Genomic DNA, 17,486 nt, shown 5'->3' with positions numbered 1-17,486 from the left:
TTCGTGGAAGATGTAACTTTAAATTGAACGTTGATCCAGCTGCGTAAAATAAAGGGCAGTCATAAATTCATTGGGCATAGGTAAATGAACGACTGCACCTGCAGTGTGTTCCTTTGGCGCTGCAGCGAAAAAACGTTTCTGTCCGTTTTGCCGTGATATTTGCGTGTTATTTGATGATATGTGAAATAATAAGCCTGGAAATCTAACGCAGCTAGCATCCGCTCAGTATAGTCGAGCAATAAGAATGCACGACCTACCCCCTCGATATTGGCCTAATGAAACAGTAATTCCTTTAGAAAACATTTATCATTACCTTTGAATGTTACACTATAATAATTTTCTCACGTAAGTTAGAATACTTATTCATAAAGTTTCAAAAATCATGCTTAGCTCTAACAAAAGTGTTAGAGTATAATTTTATGTATTATTGATTCAGAGACATAGGTGCGTATCTTAAGCTTCACTAGTTAGTGCCATGAATATTGCCCTGAAATGAAAATTTCCGGCTTGAGCAAACTTAACGAGCAACGAAGAAAATGCACTGTTGTACCACGCAGGCTTGGGACATGGAATCTTCCTCACCTCTTCTACAATATACACGCTGCTACATTTTATCAAGTACCGGGCCATCGCCACATCATTCATTTTCATCGCATATGGCTTATCAGCTGTCGTCAGCCAGTTCGTACTCGCCGGGCTGATGAAATTTTGTGACCTGGAAGGAGCACTGCTGTTGTATGGTGGAATTCTCTTGAACTCGTTCGCGATTGTTATGCTGGCGGGGAACCCTTCCCCGATCAGACTTCCTTGCAAACGAAACAGCCATGGATTTCATGAAAATGCACGTCCCACGGAAAGGAATTATGGAGCAACTGGTGACGGCAACGCATCTGGGAAAAGGTAGTGCAACCGCATTTTGACAGCTTTTTACATTATGGGATATAAATGGTTGTATATCATACATCGAAAGTCATAATGTCTGCTCGGAACAACCTCAGTAGTCTGTGCCACGAAATGCTTATTGCAGTTCGCCATGGAAGAGTTAATGCAGTCGTTTTGTTTACATTAACCAGACATTCTTGCGTGCTGGTCAATCTAATAACGATGGCAAAGTGACTCGTTGAAGCAGGATTTTATCACTGCTGTGCCGTACGCATGGCAAGATATAGTGCATTACCATGAGTATCTGTTGCTTCGCAAATACCGTAGCCCTAATTTCCATCCTTCCTGCGACTTAGTCACAAATTAATTTAACCTTGGTGCTCATTGTTTTATGGAAGCTCAGAAAACCGACGGTGCGCCGACCAAACGGACAAAGCGGCCCAGCCCGAGAGCAGCCCCTTGAAGGATGTCTTGGCCCTCTTCACCACGCCTTCATTTTACGTTCTGCTTGGAGCCATCCTTGTTGGAGACTACACTGGCGTTGAGTTCCTCAGTACAATCGTGGATTACGGAGTCGACAAAGGTTTCGAGCTTGGCAGCGCCCAACATTTGGTGACATTCTCTTCAGCAGGTCAACTTGTGGGCCGTATCATAGTTCCAGTGCTAGCGGACTGTGTGCCTTCCACCCGCCGACCGCTGTACGCGTTTAGCTTTGCGGCATTTGGCGTGTGCATGATGACAATGCCACAAGTGAATCTTATCTTGCCGGCGCTAGTGTTAGCGACACTGGCGGGAGTGGTGCAGGGATACATCATGTGCATCCGGTACGTGCTTCTCGCGGAATACCTGGGAGTGGAGAGGACGGCGGCCTCCAGTGGCATCGTCGGCGTCGCCATGGTTCCTTTGTCCTTGGTCAGCCCAGTGATCATAGGTAATTGCACAACGAAATTGCTCCGTGCCTTGCTTGTGCGATTGGTTGGTTTATCCAAGCATTGTGATTAGATTGTATTTCGTCATTACAAATATGGAAGAGGATCCTAACACACTAACTGCCATGTTTACAGCAGGCACGCTTAACTCATTGTAAAGATTGTCTGCTCTGCAAGAGCCCTAGACTAAATTGAGATGTACTTGAGTGACTACATAAAATTCAATTTTCTTTAGTGTTGTACGCCGCTTTTGTTTCTTTAGGGGTGATAAATGTATAGAATGACTGAACTATCTCTTTTCCGGATGGCATAAGGATACCTTTGAGATTCATTATTGCACAAGCTAGACAAATATTTTTTTTATTACGTGAAAATTAGGAAAACGTTTAAGTGCTACACACTGACGCGAAAAATGCACTGAAACCATAGTAAACATCGGGGCAGAGCATGAGTATTGCTCTTATTGTTACCAAAGTATAACTGGTCAACGGGGTTTGTGTAATATTTTCGCATGAAGGCCAACATACAAGCTGAGTTTTTAGGCGACACAGTTCTTTTATAAAGCAAAACTATGAGATTAGTCAACGAGGATTTCTCGCGGAAGAATTCCTGTGCCAATTGGATGCAATTTTCCCCTAATATCATGTCTTACAGAAGACTCATTGCCAGCATTTTTCCGTAATCTTTTGTCACATTCTGCACTGCGGCTGACTACATGAAACTTTTGGAGGCCACCAAGTTTTGGCCCACTTCCATGTTCTAAAATTATTTAAGATCACACCACATTCACGGCACCCTATTTTCCGCACTCTATTCCTTAGACTGTACAAGTTGGAAAACCTAAATTTTGCTGCGCGCCCACTATCTACGGGTGCAGGCTACATAGGATCCTATCTGTGAAGATCGGAGGAGCGTTAGAAGATAACGAGACTGGAGTGGGCCTGCTTACGTTTTCTGTGCCAAATCACATAGCGAAAAATGCTTTGCGATGGTCGTAGCTGAGGAAGCCCAATATTTCCTGTTTTTTCTGGTAGCTTGGGATATCGCCAGGGTGTTTGAAATATGCACCGCAAATATAAAGCCCCGCGACAATATTGCCACGGGGCAGATTTGGTGAAACGCAGGTGTATTTGCAAGGATATGCAAGTTGCAGCAACACTTAATGCACAAGATGGCTGCCCCAACCAGCCGCACGCTCTTCTCGACAAATCGTCGTCTTTTTTCCCAGTCATACTATGACTATGCCCCACCGTTCCGTAACACCAGGCTCCGTTCAGAAAGCCGCCGTCTCGGCGGTAGCATTTACGGGGGCGAAGTCGTGGTGAAGTAGGCTTTCGGCCTAGAAACGTGCACGACATCAGTGGCCGAAGGGGCAGACAATGAAAGATAGGCCAGCGGGGACACTTCGTCGTTTACACCGCCGAAATGGCGCAGTATCCTATGAGGCCTTGTGTAGTGCGGGAGAAGTGTTTCGCAGAATCTGATGTGGCGGCATGGTGTCAGGGACCCAGGGGAGAAATTACCTTCCCGTTCGCGGGTGTCGTACCTCGCCTTCTGGGCAACCTGTGAAGCATTGAGTCGTGAGCGGGCAGTCTGGCGAGTTGAGTGAGCCCTGACGAAGATGTCGCGGGCATACTCCACCAAAATGCCACGGGCAGAATTAGTAAAACGTGCGTGTATTTACAAGCATATACGAGTTACAGCAACACTAAATGCACAAGATGGCTGTCGGAACCAGCCAGGCGTTCTTCTCGACAAGTAGTCGTTTTTTTCATATTAATATTATGAATATGCCCCACTGCTCCGTAACAATACGGAAGTCAATGCTGCCCTTCCACAGCATTGCTGAAGCTAAGTGTAGTCGAATATGCGCAAGAACACTAAATTCTGAAGAACAGGAACAGATCGTGGAGGCGTTCGTTGAATCCGACCGGCTTGCCAGTTTTCTGTGCCTGCGTTGCGGCAACTCCGACGAGAGTAATATTGAGTGCATTTGGTATTGACTTCTTTAGAGAGTCTAGCAAAGTACCCAAACCTTTACGCGTTGAAAAGAAACGTTTCGCTCCCCGATTAGTGCTGTCACACAAGTTAAACGCGTATTTTCTGTCGAAGTCCGTCTCTGTGTTCTATACTCCAGCACGTACGGTATTTATCATCAAATTTTAACGCTTAAATTAGGCAGTAAGGAAACAGAGCGCTCCCCGCTCCTACGTAAGATAAGAGCGCCCCATAACGAACTGTGTGACGAATATTGTTCAAAGCGCAAACAACAAACACGGCACAAAAGGAAGGCCATTCACAGGACCAGTGCTTTTGGAATTTTTGAAGTTTGAATTATCGCACGTAGTGGCTGTCAAACAGCACGTCGCGACAAAATTTTCCGCATCAGTACATGCCGAAACTGGTCAACATTACTTCTCCAGCATTCCCATGTAACTAACTGCCTCGAAAGATTTAATAATAAACTTGGCTGCTACAGCTCTTTTTCTTTACCTGCAATGTATGCGCGCCTCACCTAGCAAATGCTTCGCAAACAGGCCGCGTTCACTACGCTCGCAGCCGTTTTATGAAATCTGGAAATTTAAAAAGATATGGCAGAACCCATGTAAGGCTGTCAGCTGATGGTAGTGCGAATTGCCCTCAGCAATGTAGGGACACACCGCTTTCCTAAAGCCACATTTATTTAACACGTGTAGCAATTAGGATACTTTTGTTGCTTCGGCAATATCCCACATAGTCCGATATTGTCGCACTTAGCTGTGGCACCTCCTTGCCAAGGTTAAAACCTTGCCTGTAGGCATGATGACGGCCGTATGATGCCAACGCAGAGTCGATGAAATGATGTAGAAATAACGATAAATATAGAAGGAGAAAGGCGTATAAGGACGACGGCCGGATGACAATGACACGTCATTTCTTATGCTATGATGATGGTATAACGACGTCAACTGAACGACGCCGACAAGAGGACGAAGAGATGACGACGACTACATGACTACGATGGCGTGACGACGACGGTATCGCGACAACTAGAAGAAGAGGCGGGAATGGCGACGATGACACGGCGAATACGGCATAACGACGATGGTAGGACAGCTAATGCGCGATAGCGCCTGTGTGACGACGACGCAATGGCGACGTTTTCATAGCAACGGCGGGTAATTACGTGTAAATGACTGTATAATGACGGACAAGGAATGACGTTGATTTATTGGTGAAGGTGGTATGATGAAAATGGGAGGACGCTGCTGAAGACGATGACGATTGCGAAACAACAGCATGAAGATAACGTCATGGCGAGTTACAATGATGAGGATAGAGCAATGCCAACAGCATCCCGACGACGGTACGACAACGAATACATTGCGAGGACTGTATGATGACGATGCAATGTCGACGATGGCATTACAACAGTATGAAGACAATGAATGACGACGACTGTATGATGGCGATGGCGCAACAACGACCGTATCACGAAACCTGTACGACTAAAACTGCGGAACTACAACAGCATAACGAAAGTCGGATTCCGAAGCTGGAGTGACGAGGACGGCGCGACTACGGCATGATTACGACAACGGTCTGACAATGGATTCGTGGAAGCGAATGTGTGATAATGATAGTATGTCAAGGGCAGCATGATCACCATTAGATGACGATAGCATGATTGGAATGCAATGAGGTAGAAATATTCACTTCGATTCACTTCCATGGCAATGACGGTGTGATGACTGTGGGACGACGTTATAAAGGCGAGCACAATGACAAAACGACAGCAGGTAGACCACAACCTGACGACGGCCATGCCACGACGATGGTGTGACTACGACAGCATGACGACAGACGGATGCCGAAGCTGGAATGACGACGATGCAGAGCCCACCACTACATCAGCACCACTACGCATATTTAGTGGCCTGCCGAACGCCTCTACCGAAGCTGTCGTCATTCTACAAAAGGCCACCACTATCAAGTTAATGTGAGGAAGAAGATCGGGCATCCTGGAAAGCTCCGTTGCCATCGCGTGGCTCGTACCGAATTCGCTCTCCGGATGCGCCCTACCTGCTGGTGCTCTTTTTCGCTGCTGCTCTAAGATCCGAATAAACCACTTTTACAATTGGCGGAATTGCTGCGTACAAAAGGAAACCTGGAAATTCGCAATCGGACACTGTAGCTCTTCTTCATTATGCGGGGTGAAGGACCACCACAACCACAACCCGCTGCTCCAGTGACCGTGGTCTGCCCTGTCCCGTTGCGTCAATGCGACTGTCCCACCTTCAGTGGTACGGACGATCATGATCATGATCAAGAAGGCTGGCTGGCTGACTACGACAGGTTGAACATACACAACAACTGGGAAGGCACCAAAACACCGAATTACGTGTCCTTTTATTTGAGTGGTGTCGCCAGCGTGTGGCACGGCAACCACAAACGTGATTTCACGACGTGGACGGCCTTCAAAACAAGCGTGACGGAGGTCTTCGGGCGCCCCACCGTTCGCAAGCTTCATGCAGAGCAACGTTTGCGTGGTCGTGCGCAACAGGGCGGTGAGACATTTACCAGTTACCTAGAAGATGTTGTCGGCCTCTGCAACCAGAATGACATTTTGATAATATATGGTACGTGGAAGTGGGAAACATAAACATATGAAGGCAGTGTGCCGTGCCGTAGCGAAGAAACACCGACTCTTGGCAAATACCCGTGAGTGGGTATGTGCGAAACGGCTCTCATCATCATCATCGACACTGTTTGTGAGCATCGACAGTAGCACTTCGGAAAGCGTGGTGCGAGAGAGTATAGCCCATGGTGTGAGACGTACGCGATGTTCAGCGTTCGAAGGCAAAGAGGTTCCTCGCTGGGCGTCCGGCCGACAGGACCTATCGCCTCCCGCGTCACTATTTCTGCACCCGAATCAACGCTGACACCAGCTGAAAGGCTACCTCGCCCAGTTCATCAGCTGGGAAACTGGTCCAGGAGGGCCTGAGCCTGGCTCAACGAGCATTCGGGTGAGTGGACACACTGTTACCCCACCTGCTGTGGACGTGACCCCGTGGCTCCTGCTGTGCGCTCCCGAGCGCAAACCCCGCCAGCGGAAAACTGGGCGCGCGAAGGCTCCGGTACATCGACTGTGGCGCAGGGCCATTTGAGCTCCACGAGGTGGTCCGACCCTTTTTTTCGACCCTGCTGTTCGACCCTAATGTACGACCCTGTTGTCCGGCACTGCTGTCCGACACTGTCCGACACCGGTTCCACGACGTCTCCGACATGGCGACAGCTGCTTCCGCATGAACTGTAGGCACATTACTCAAATTCAAATGCAAATTCAAATTCAAATTCTTTATTTCTGCCTTGTACAAATACAGACAGCGGAGGCGCAGAAAAAGCTGTCAGAAACAGCTTTACAAAGCCGCAGCCCCCTTTCGCTTGGCAGTGGCTTCACAGCAAGGCTTTTAAAACAAAGGTAATTGCAGTCTAATAACACTTATACATAATGAACACATACAAAAGAAAACATAGCAAAATTATACAATATTTAGACAATATTCACCACAAACAAGAACAGAACCTACATGTTAACATACATAGCACGCAAAGCACTGTTTGACGCACTGAAAAGATCAAAATTATTATGTACATAAGCATTTAAGAGGGAAGGAAGAGTGAATTGGAGGCGTTCTCTACCGGAATTTATTCGAGGGGTTGGCACTACCCAATTTTCCGTATGTCTTGTGGTGTAGGTCGCTTCTCGGGTACGTAAATCAGCAAGGTAACGTATGTGGTTTACGTTTCTCCGTATTTCCAGTTTAAACCGAACACTTAAGCGGTATTTGTACAAGTTGTGGATCTTCAGCACACTACTTTGCAGAAAGAGATCCGCGCTCGGTGAGCCCCAGGGGACATTGTGAACATGACGAAGGAACTTCTTCTGCAAAATGTAGATGCGCTGAAGACAGCTAATTGTGGCTGTTCCCCATACTAAATGGCAGTAGTTTAAACAGGAGTAAAAAAGTGAATTGTAGAGGAGTAATTTTACTTGCCTTGGAAGAACGTATCTGAGCCGGCCTACGATCCCAGTTATTTGAGCCAGTTTTGTTGTGATATGGTCCACGTGATTTTCCCAAGACATACAGGAGGAGAAAACTACTCCGAGACATTTAAATTGCTCAACCACATCTATACGTCGTGAATTCAGCTTAATCTCGAGGGGCGAGGGAACTGGCTTATTTTTAGGGCGGAATATGACAGCTTGTGTCTTCTTTTCATTTATACGCATGCACTTGGATTCAGACCATTTTTGTAATTCTTTCATAGTGTCATTGCATTCTCGAACAAGAAGATCTAAATCATTTCCAGCAAGAAAGATGCTAGTGTCGTCAGCGTAGATGACAAATTTAGCAGTGGAGTTAATGTTAGAGATATCATTAAGGTACATATTAAATAGTAACGGTCCCAATATACTGCCCTGTGGGACGCCAGAAGTAACAGATTTTAGTTCAGATTTCATATTGTCTATGCAGACAGCCTGTTTTCTATGGGATAAATGTGATTTAAGAAGCGTTTGAGCCTGTCCCCGAAAGCCGTAACACTCTAAGTTATTTAGCAGTATGGTGCGGTTCACTAAGTCGAATGCCTTCGAGAAGTCCACGAAGACACCAATAACGAAGGCTTTCTTTTCAAACTGCGTTAGTATGTATTCCTTTTGTTCAAGTAGCGCTAATTCGGCAGATTTATTTTTACAAACCCCAAATTGATTCGGTGACAGAAGGTCATGCTTACTTATAAAATTCGACAACCTAGTATACAGAATTTTCTCAAAAGCTTTTGAGAAGATTGGGAGTATAGATACTGGTCTATAATTTCCTAAATCATTGCGGTCTCCTTTCTTATACAGAACCGTTACTTTGGCTATTTGCATTTTATCAGGAAATGTGCTGGTAGCTAAGCATAAGTTAAATATATCTGCAATAACAGGTGCAATGATTCCTACAACATGCTTCACAGGCCTTACTTGAATTCCGTCAATGTCATAGCTACGGCTGTTATTAAGGTTTTGTATTACTGATATAACTTCTTCTGTTGTAACCGGGTTCAGAAATATCGTTTCATTATTGTGAGAATTAATGTATTTATTGGAATCACGTGGCGGGTTGCTATGAGCTAGGGTTGTAAAAAAGTTGTTAAAGGCATGCGCTAGCTCTTCTCCAGATATATCTTTATTATCGAGTTTTAGCGTACTTGGGGCAGCTTGTCGTTGTTCACGTCTCAGTAGAAAATTTAATCTTGACCACAGCAAATCGTGTCGACCATTTGTAACTAAGTAATAGTAATAAGTAATTTAGCGTAGTATTCCGCGCGTGCCTGGCGTAGTTTTTTTGTTAACCTATTCCTGTATTTCTTAAACATCCGTAGGTCATCTGTTGAACGAGAACTTAAAAAGATATTGTAAAGCTTGTTTTTCATTTTAATTTCTTGGCGTAACTCAGAAGTTACCCAAGGTTTGCGAGTTTTACGTTTTGATCCATGATCTTTTAATGGGAAGCAGGAATGATAGAGCTTTTTGAATACTTCGAGAAACTCATTGTAAGCCTCGTTTGCGTCACTAGCAATGCCAATGTTATCCCAATGAACTTGTGCCAGTGAGTTGCGAAAGGAATTCAGGGCATCATTAGTTATACACTGGTACTTTGCTTTTTCCTGTCGATACTTTACCGCTACAGTCTTATTTATGCTCATGAATACTGGAAGGTGGTCGCTGATTGCGCATGATATTACGCCGGTTTCAGCTATTGCTTGGGAGGAGTTCGTAATCAGCAGATCGAGAAGAGACGCACTTTCTGGTGTGACCCTTTTTGGTACCGTAACAAGGTTAACATAACCGTTCGAAGACAAAACCGTGTTAAAGTCTCTAGTAGTAACACTATCCTTCAACAAGTCAATATTGAAATCCCCTCCAGCTATTAGTGTGTATTTGCCATCTGTTATAAATGAAAGAAAATCATCATAAAATTCCAAAAACCTAACCATATTTCCCTTGGGAGGACGATAGCAAACCGAAAAAACGAATCTGCGAGTACAGACTGATACGATTTCGAAATCATCAGTAATTAGTCAGTACGAGTCCAACTTATCGCACTCAATGCCATTAGACACCAGTAAAGCAACGCCTCCCCCGCGGTGGCTGGAGCGGTTCAAGTGATAAGCTTTATAGTTAGTCATCGTAAAAATATCTGAATCATTGGTGCTCCATGTTTCACTGAGCATTATCAAAGAAAAAGTAAATGAAAATTCGCCAAAAACTCTTCTAAGCACATTGTTTTTTTCTTTACAGAGCGTGCATTTAGGTGAATAGCTTTAAGCAATGTCGGCGCGATACATGAAGTAGTGTGGTTCAGGTCATCCGGCAGGTAATAACACATCTGCGGCATTTTGATAATTTTTTCAAGAGGAACACAAAAGACAATATCAAACAATGCTACAATCGATTCAAGTCGCTCTTTCCCTTCACATGGATGGCGCTCACACCCTCACTTTTACGAACGAAAACTTTTCCATTGACATACCAAGTAAACTTGTATCCTTTATCTTTGGCGCGTTCTTTCGTTGCCTGGAGCAATTCTCTATTGCGGCGTGTTAGGTTTTCTTGCACGAAAATGGCTGGCTCGCTTTCCTTAAGGTTCTTTCTATTCTTGATCCATTTATCTCTTATTGCTTGCTTCGTAAAACGAACAATGATGCCTGGCACCTTAACACGTTTAGCAGGAATTCGATGAACAGTTGCAATGTCTGATTCCATCAAGTGAGGCACCCGAAGTTTATCAGCCACGTTATTTAATATAACTGTAAGATCCTCGTTGGCTACTTCTTTAATCCCGTGCAGTTCCAAGTTCAGCTGCCTGCTTCTAAATTCAAGGTCATGTATTTCTTTTTCAAGCTGAGCTTGGGTGACCTGATTTAGGTCATCTTTCTTCTCAAGCTCTGATATTTTCTTTTTCATGTCCTTTATATCGGCCTCTTGATGGCAGAACTTTCGCTCAATTTGATCGAACTTCGTTGATATGAAGTTAAGAGACTCTTCCATGCTCTCAATTTTTCCTGTCAGGGCCATCAGCTGTTCTAGTTTTTGGTTAATTGAAAGGAGGGCAAGTTTAATATCTGTTTCAGAGCCATTACTGTCCTTACTGCACATGTTGCTACTTGCAGCACTTCTGCATGATGGGCATTGCCACGTTTTCTTTGCAGCCTCGTTCTTTGATTTGAAAGATTTTTCAGTTAAACCAGCACATTTTCCAAAGTGATAGGCGTGCTCGCACTTGGAACATTTGACATGTGGCTCATCATCGGGGATGAGCAGGCTACAAGTTTTACAGGAATCAGACATTGTTCCGAATGTACAAAGGTAATGGCACGATGCAGTTCAACAATACAAACGCAAAACAATGGCAAAACAAATGGCAGAACAAATGGCAGCAGCAGCAGCAGCGAAAGTACTATTAAAATAAATAGTATGGAAACACAGTGCCACTAACCTGCAAAAAGAGCAGTTTTTTAGACGTTGTTCACGGCTTGCTGCCGCTGCTGCCAAGTGACCGGCCGCTGCATGTGCTCCGCTTTTCTTTGGTCGAGCTGCCTGGTTGCGCATGTGCAGACAAGATTGGCAGGTAATCCCTCGTCGCAAGTCCAGATAAAGGTGAAATTCGTAGCCACGGGCAGGTCCTCGCAAGGGCAGATCCACGTGAAATTTCGCAGCAAGTAGTCGACGCAACACTTCCTTTGCTCCGTCGGTGGGGCCTCGAAGTGAAAGGCACTGCAAAAAGAGCAGTTTTTTAGACGTTGTTCACGGCTTGCTGCCGCATCCATATATATATAGCTGCATGTCTTCTAGAAAATATTTTGGGGAACTGCCGTGTGTGTGCCGTCTCCATGTGTTAAGTGCGTGCAACACAAGTCTGATCTGCGTTTGTTCTTCTGCGTGCTTCTTCTGTCTCTTACTGGAGATATCCTGTACCCAATGAGCTCGCAGACGTCGCAAAGGCTGATGCCGAGACGATCAGGCATATCTTAGAGGGCATTGAACACCGCGCCTCCCAGATGTTGCTGGCGAAAAATCTGGCAACAGTGTCTGAACTCGTCAGTCTCTGTCAAAGCTTCGATGAACTAGGCAAACAATGCGTAGCCACTCGACAATTTCCTCATTAGGCCACTTCAATATCGAGCTTGGTTGTTGCCCCCGATAACAATTCGCTGCGGCTACAGATCAAGGAGTTCGCCAGTGAAGATGTTGCTCGTCAGCATTCTCTGATACTGGTTACACACGGCAAGTCAAGTTCTCCATTTGGGCCCGCTCTCCACTATGTCATCAAGGAGCAGGTATCCGAGCACGTTCCGCCTTCTCGTTAGCAGGGTTCGATTGCCGCTCCCCTCCACCGAAGTCGCTACGAAGCCTGCACTGCTGACATACGGTCCTCTTTGCACGTCCTTGCGCCCGCCCGTATCCCCTCCCGCCCGGCCAGTGCTGTAGTACGCACGACCGTCAGACTATTGGCGCACAGAAGACAACCCTCCGATTTGATTTCATTGCCGCCGTGCTGGACAGTGGCACTTCACTGTCGCCTAGTTGAAACGAACGTCTGCAACAATGTGCTTCCATATGCGCCACCTTTCCAACAACCCCGCAGCTCTTCGAACAGTTTGAATCTCCTACTATCCTGGAGACCGCATTCTCCGCTCGCCGTTCACCTTTACCTCGCCGCTGCTCTTTACCACGTGCACGGTCGGCGGAGCGCTCTGCAAGAGAAAAACTAAAGATCGAAGTTGAGCAGGCGAGAAATGCGGGCTCAGAGAAATGCATAAAGACTCACGCTTCCCCGAAAAAAAAACGTTATTGAAGTTGCGATACAAGGAATATGAACGCTAGCAGCTGTCAACACCGGCGCTGCACGTTCAGCAATAGATGCCCGTATTTGCCGCAAAATAAGGAAAGTGATAAGGCCGCTTTCTGGGCTGCCCCCTCAAACTGCTAACGCGCTGTTCATGAAGACATATGGCGCCTGCACCGCTCGTGTCGTCATTAATGAGGCCCTGTATGTCATCGAATTCATCGTGTTGCCATCATGTTCTCACGTCGTCATAGTAGGTTGCGACTTTCTCCAGACATAATGCAATCATCGAGCTGTTTCCGTTTTCGACAGATATTGTCACTGACCATGAAGACCCTTGTCGCAGAATCACCATTTCAGAAGACTCGTTATACATGTCTGGTCTTCTGCTCTTGTCATATCTCTTGCGAGTCTGTAGATGACGGCGCAGTACACTTCGCTCCGTCTCAACTCTCAGTTTGCCGCAGATCACTACCACTGTCGCTCGGCGTCCTCAAGTTCAAAACTGGCGCATCTCTCATGTGCATGTCAAACCCATCGGCCGAGCCAATTTATTTACAGCGCCGTGAAAGCATTGCAAGAGCAGAGCCACTGGCCTCACCTTCAATATTTGACACGATGGAAGACTCCACTTATCTTGCCCCTTTCGAGGCATCACCTCCTCAGTCACTGCCGCGTTCTTTTATGCCTGCTATTGCCAGTGACATTACAATCAACAGCGCAGCTCATCGAACTTCTTCACTTGCTCAAAAGCTTCCTCTTCTGACTTCTGAGCAGTATCACTCGGCCGCCCTACAACTGTTCTACACACTGTCGACACTGGGAGCCGTGCACCCATTCGACAGCGTCTCTATAACGAATATTGACCACCAAAAGACGCATTATCGATGACCAGGTGAACGATAGGCTCAAATACAGTGTCATCGAGCATTCTAGTAGTCCCTCACCATCAACAGCCGTCCAAGTTAAAAAGAAGATGGCATCATACGATTTTGCGTTTATTACGGAAGGCTTAACAATATTAGCCCAAGACATGCGTTGGAACGCATCGACGTCGCACTTGGCTCTTTGCAAAGAGCGGAGTTTTTTCCTCCTTAGATCTCGGCTCTCGACAGTGCCCATGGTAAGGCTGAATGTTCCAAAACCTCGTTTTCAACACCAGACGGCTTGTATGAATTCACTCTAATGCCATTCGATCTGCGCAACGCGTCCGCCACCTTGGAAAGCATGGTGGATAGCATCCTGCATGGTGCGAAATGGTACCCTTGTCTCGGCTACCTCGGTGATGTCGTTTTTCCAGATTTTCCGACACATCTTCGCCATGAACATCAAGTTTCGACCTGTCTCCGGAATGCAGGCCTCCAGCTTATCCTTAAGCAGAACCTATTTGCAGCTCGAAAGCTGAATATAGTAGGCCACGTTGTCTCCAAACAAGACATTTTTCCTGATCCTGCTAAACATTGCGCCATGTCCGAATTGCCGAAGCCTACTAACTTGAAAACACTACGGAGCTTCATTGACCTATGCTCCCATTTTCGTCGATTCGTTAGAAATTTCACTACTGTGATCGCACCCCTAAACCAACTTCTTTAGCGCAACAATAAAGTTCATTCGGAAGCTTCGGAGGATGCGTTCACGACTCTTCGTCACCTACTACCGTGTCCACCAATCTTGCGCCATTCTGATCCAAACGCACGAACAGAATACGCAGTCGCCTATGCCAGTCATGCCCTCACAAAACCTGAGGAGAGAGAGAGAACAACTTGAGTGAAGATGCCTGCAGAGTCGGTTAGGCTCACTTCACGTGGGGAGGACAAGCTTTTACCGCGACGCGGCCACTACGTCAGTTTCGTGCATTTTGCTCCTCGAGGTCTTGGTTCCTCGCTACTTCCGCGGGTCCGAGAGGGCCACCGCACCCTTCATGGGGGTGCTGCCCCCCTTCTCCTCGGTTTCGCGCGGTCGCTGCCTCTCTAGAGCTGCCGAGACCTGCTGGACGGCCTTGAGTTGTGTCTCTTTGTCATAGCGCCTCGTTGCAGCCTCTAGCTGCGGCGGGATCGTTGTCTTCTCGCTGGCTTCTCGTGGATTTATACTGCAGTCCCAAAGGATGTGAGCCGTGGTGGCACTCTCCTTCGCGCACAGTCCACACATTTCGCTCGCGTACACGCTCGGACACACGTGCTTAGCTAGCACCGGGGTGAGCAGGGACCCCGTCTGTAATTGCCTGTATAACACTGCCTCCTTCCGGGTAACCCCCGGGTGAGGTGGCGCCATAGTATGTCAAGTCTGTACCACTTCACTATTTCATTGAAGGTGGTCATCTTGTCCTTGGCACTGCACCGCGATCAACACTCCGAGTTGGCCGTGCTTGCAGCTGCGCGGTTGGTTGGTCCTCGCGCGTCCGAGTTGGCCGTCTCGTTGTGGTTCACGCTCCCGCGTTCCGATACGTCACTGCCCATGTGGGCCGGAAACCACTTGATCACCACAGCACTTTCGCGTGCGATGTCTTCGGCCTTGCGCCGTATGAGCGGCCTCACTACATACCCTACCCTTGGCGTGGTTCTTCACTGCCGTTGTAGAGTCACACAACACTGTAGTGCATCCGGGGTCGGAGACGGCCAAGGCGACGGCCACCTCCTCCGCCCGGTGCTGCCTCTCGAGTCCGGACGCTCGCCGCGGTCTTCGTTGCACCCGTCCACGCCCCGACAGCCACCATCGCGTATGCGTCGCTGCTCCCTCGATATTCCGCCGCGTCCACGTAGACGGCGCCTTCTTCTCTGGCGTGGAGGTCTACGAGAGCCCTGGCCCTCGCCAACCTCCGCTCCTTGTTGTGCTCCGAGTTCACGTTGCTCGGGATCGGGCAGACCCTTAGCCTTCTGTTGATGCTATCCGGTGAGTGAGTGAGTGAGTGAGTGAGTGAGTGAGTGAGTGAGTGAGTGAGTGAGTGAGTGAGTGAGTGAGTGAGTGAGTGAGTGAATAAACTTTTATTTGGTCCAGCAAAGCGCGATAAAACGCGCACCTGGCTAATCCCACGACGGGACTGACAGATCTAGTCTGCCGGCCCGATCGCGGGCGCGCTGGACGGCCAGGATTTGATCCTCAAAGACGGGACTTCGCAGGAGGGCGTCCCACTCTTCCTTGGTGAACTTCGGGCCCAGCGACCCGCACTCCCAGAGCATATGAGGCAACGTAGCTACCTCACCACAGGCCACGCAAGAACAATTCGTATAAATCTCTGGATATATGCTATTAAGGGACGCCGGATTTGGGTACGAGTTCGTTTGTAGAAGTCTTAGTGTGACCGCCTGCGGCCTGCTTAACTTGGAGTGAGGCGGGGGGAAAACCCTTCTCTCTAAGTAGAAGAATTTAGTTATTTCATTGTGTGTGAGAGGAGCGTCTCGGTGTCCGGGGAGAGAGTCGCCCGACCCGAGGGCAGCGCGGTCGGTAAAGCCACGCGCAGCCTCGTGGGCAGACTCGTTGAGGTTCAGAGGAACCCCCTCAATCGCCCCGACGTGTGCAGGGAACCAAAGGATCGAGTGCATGGAGGTGTTGCCGTGTTTGGCGCCTTTCAGAATTTGAACTACCTGCCGGGCTACCCGGCCTTTCTGGAATGCCCTGATGGCGGCTTTCGAATCGCTATACACCCTGTCTCTCCAACCGTCTTGCAAGGCGAGTGCAATGGCCACTTGCTCGGCCACCTCTGGGTTCGTCGTCCGGACGGAAGCACAGTTGATAACTTTGCCCAGCGTGTCAACGACGGAAACCGCAAAAGCCTTGCCGTCTCGGTATGCAGCTGCGTCCACGAAGCTTGCTGCGATTTTGTCCCTGTTTACTTGCTTTAGCATATTCAATGCTCTTGCCTTGCGACGACCTGCGTTGTGAACGGGATGAACATTGCGGGGCAAAGGGGCGACCACCTCTGTATGCGTTCTGACGGGCAGCCCGAGGGCTCTCTTGAAGAATTTTCTAATGAGGGCATTAAGCTTTTCCCGCTCGGCTCTGAGCCAGTTGTGCATGGCCACCGTGTAAGTGAAGTGACACAGCACAAAGGCGTTGATGAGCCGAAGCAGGTTGTCCTCCTTGAGGCCACGATGTCTGTTCGTGACCCTTCGTACAAGGCGAAAAGCATTGTCGGTTTTCGCAATTATCTTGCGTAACGCAGTGCCGTTGCTGCCGCGTGATTCTATAAACATACCCAGGACTCTGATGGTGTCGACCCTGGGTATCGGGTCACCGCTCCGAGTGAATAGGTGAATGTCACTTTCCGAGACCGGTTTCCAGCCCTTGGGTCTGCGCCCTTTTTCTTTTCTATAAAGGAGAAGCTCAGATTTGGTCGGGGAGCATCTGAGTCCGGTGGGTAGCAGGTACTGCTCCGTGACGTCTACCGCCTCTTGCATGGCGCTTTCCACTTGCCCTTCGCTACCGCCGGTGCACCAGATGGTGATGTCGTCTGCGTAGATGGTGTGTTTGATACCTTCAACTTGGGCCAGATTCCTCGAGAGGCCGATCATGCAGATGTTGAAGAGTGCAGGAGAAATGACCGAGCCTTGCGGCGTTCCCCGTGGGCCCAGGAGCACCTCGTCGGAGACAAAGCCGCCGATCCGCAGCTTCGCTTTCCTCCCCGTCAGGAACGAACGGACGTAGTTATATAGTCTGGGGCCCAGCTCGAGGTCTGCCACGGAGGCCAGAATGTATTCGTGGAGAACGTTGTCAAAGGCTTTCTCGAGGTCGAGTCCGAGCAGGGCCCTGGTGTCTCTGGTACTGCCGTCGATGATTTGATGTTTGATCATCTTCATGGCGT

General features: G+C 48.0%; 1 protein-coding gene across 6 annotated transcripts in view; it reads left to right on the top strand.

The window, feature by feature from the left end:
- Positions 1 to 17,486, top strand: part of LOC135908197 (monocarboxylate transporter 12-like) — a 66,551-nt gene that overhangs the window by 39,508 nt on the left and 9,557 nt on the right. For 2 of the 6 annotated variants that reach the window (XM_065439950.1, XM_070533670.1), the window contains exons 4-5: positions 558 to 900; positions 1,281 to 1,813. In XM_065439950.1, the coding sequence (XP_065296022.1) occupies positions 558 to 900; positions 1,281 to 1,813 (876 nt within the window). Of the gene's footprint in view, positions 1 to 557; positions 901 to 1,280; positions 1,814 to 6,569; positions 7,273 to 17,486 lie in introns of those variants that run through there. The other 4 variants (XM_070533671.1, XR_010566242.1, XR_010566241.1 and 1 more) reach the window with 4 other exon arrangements.

This window comes from Dermacentor albipictus, chromosome 2 (genome assembly GCF_038994185.2).
Source record: "Dermacentor albipictus isolate Rhodes 1998 colony chromosome 2, USDA_Dalb.pri_finalv2, whole genome shotgun sequence".
Lineage (NCBI taxonomy): Eukaryota > Metazoa > Arthropoda > Arachnida > Ixodida > Ixodidae > Dermacentor > Dermacentor albipictus.
Note: the sequence above shows the minus strand (reverse complement) of the source record. Positions and strands in the feature narration are given on the sequence as shown.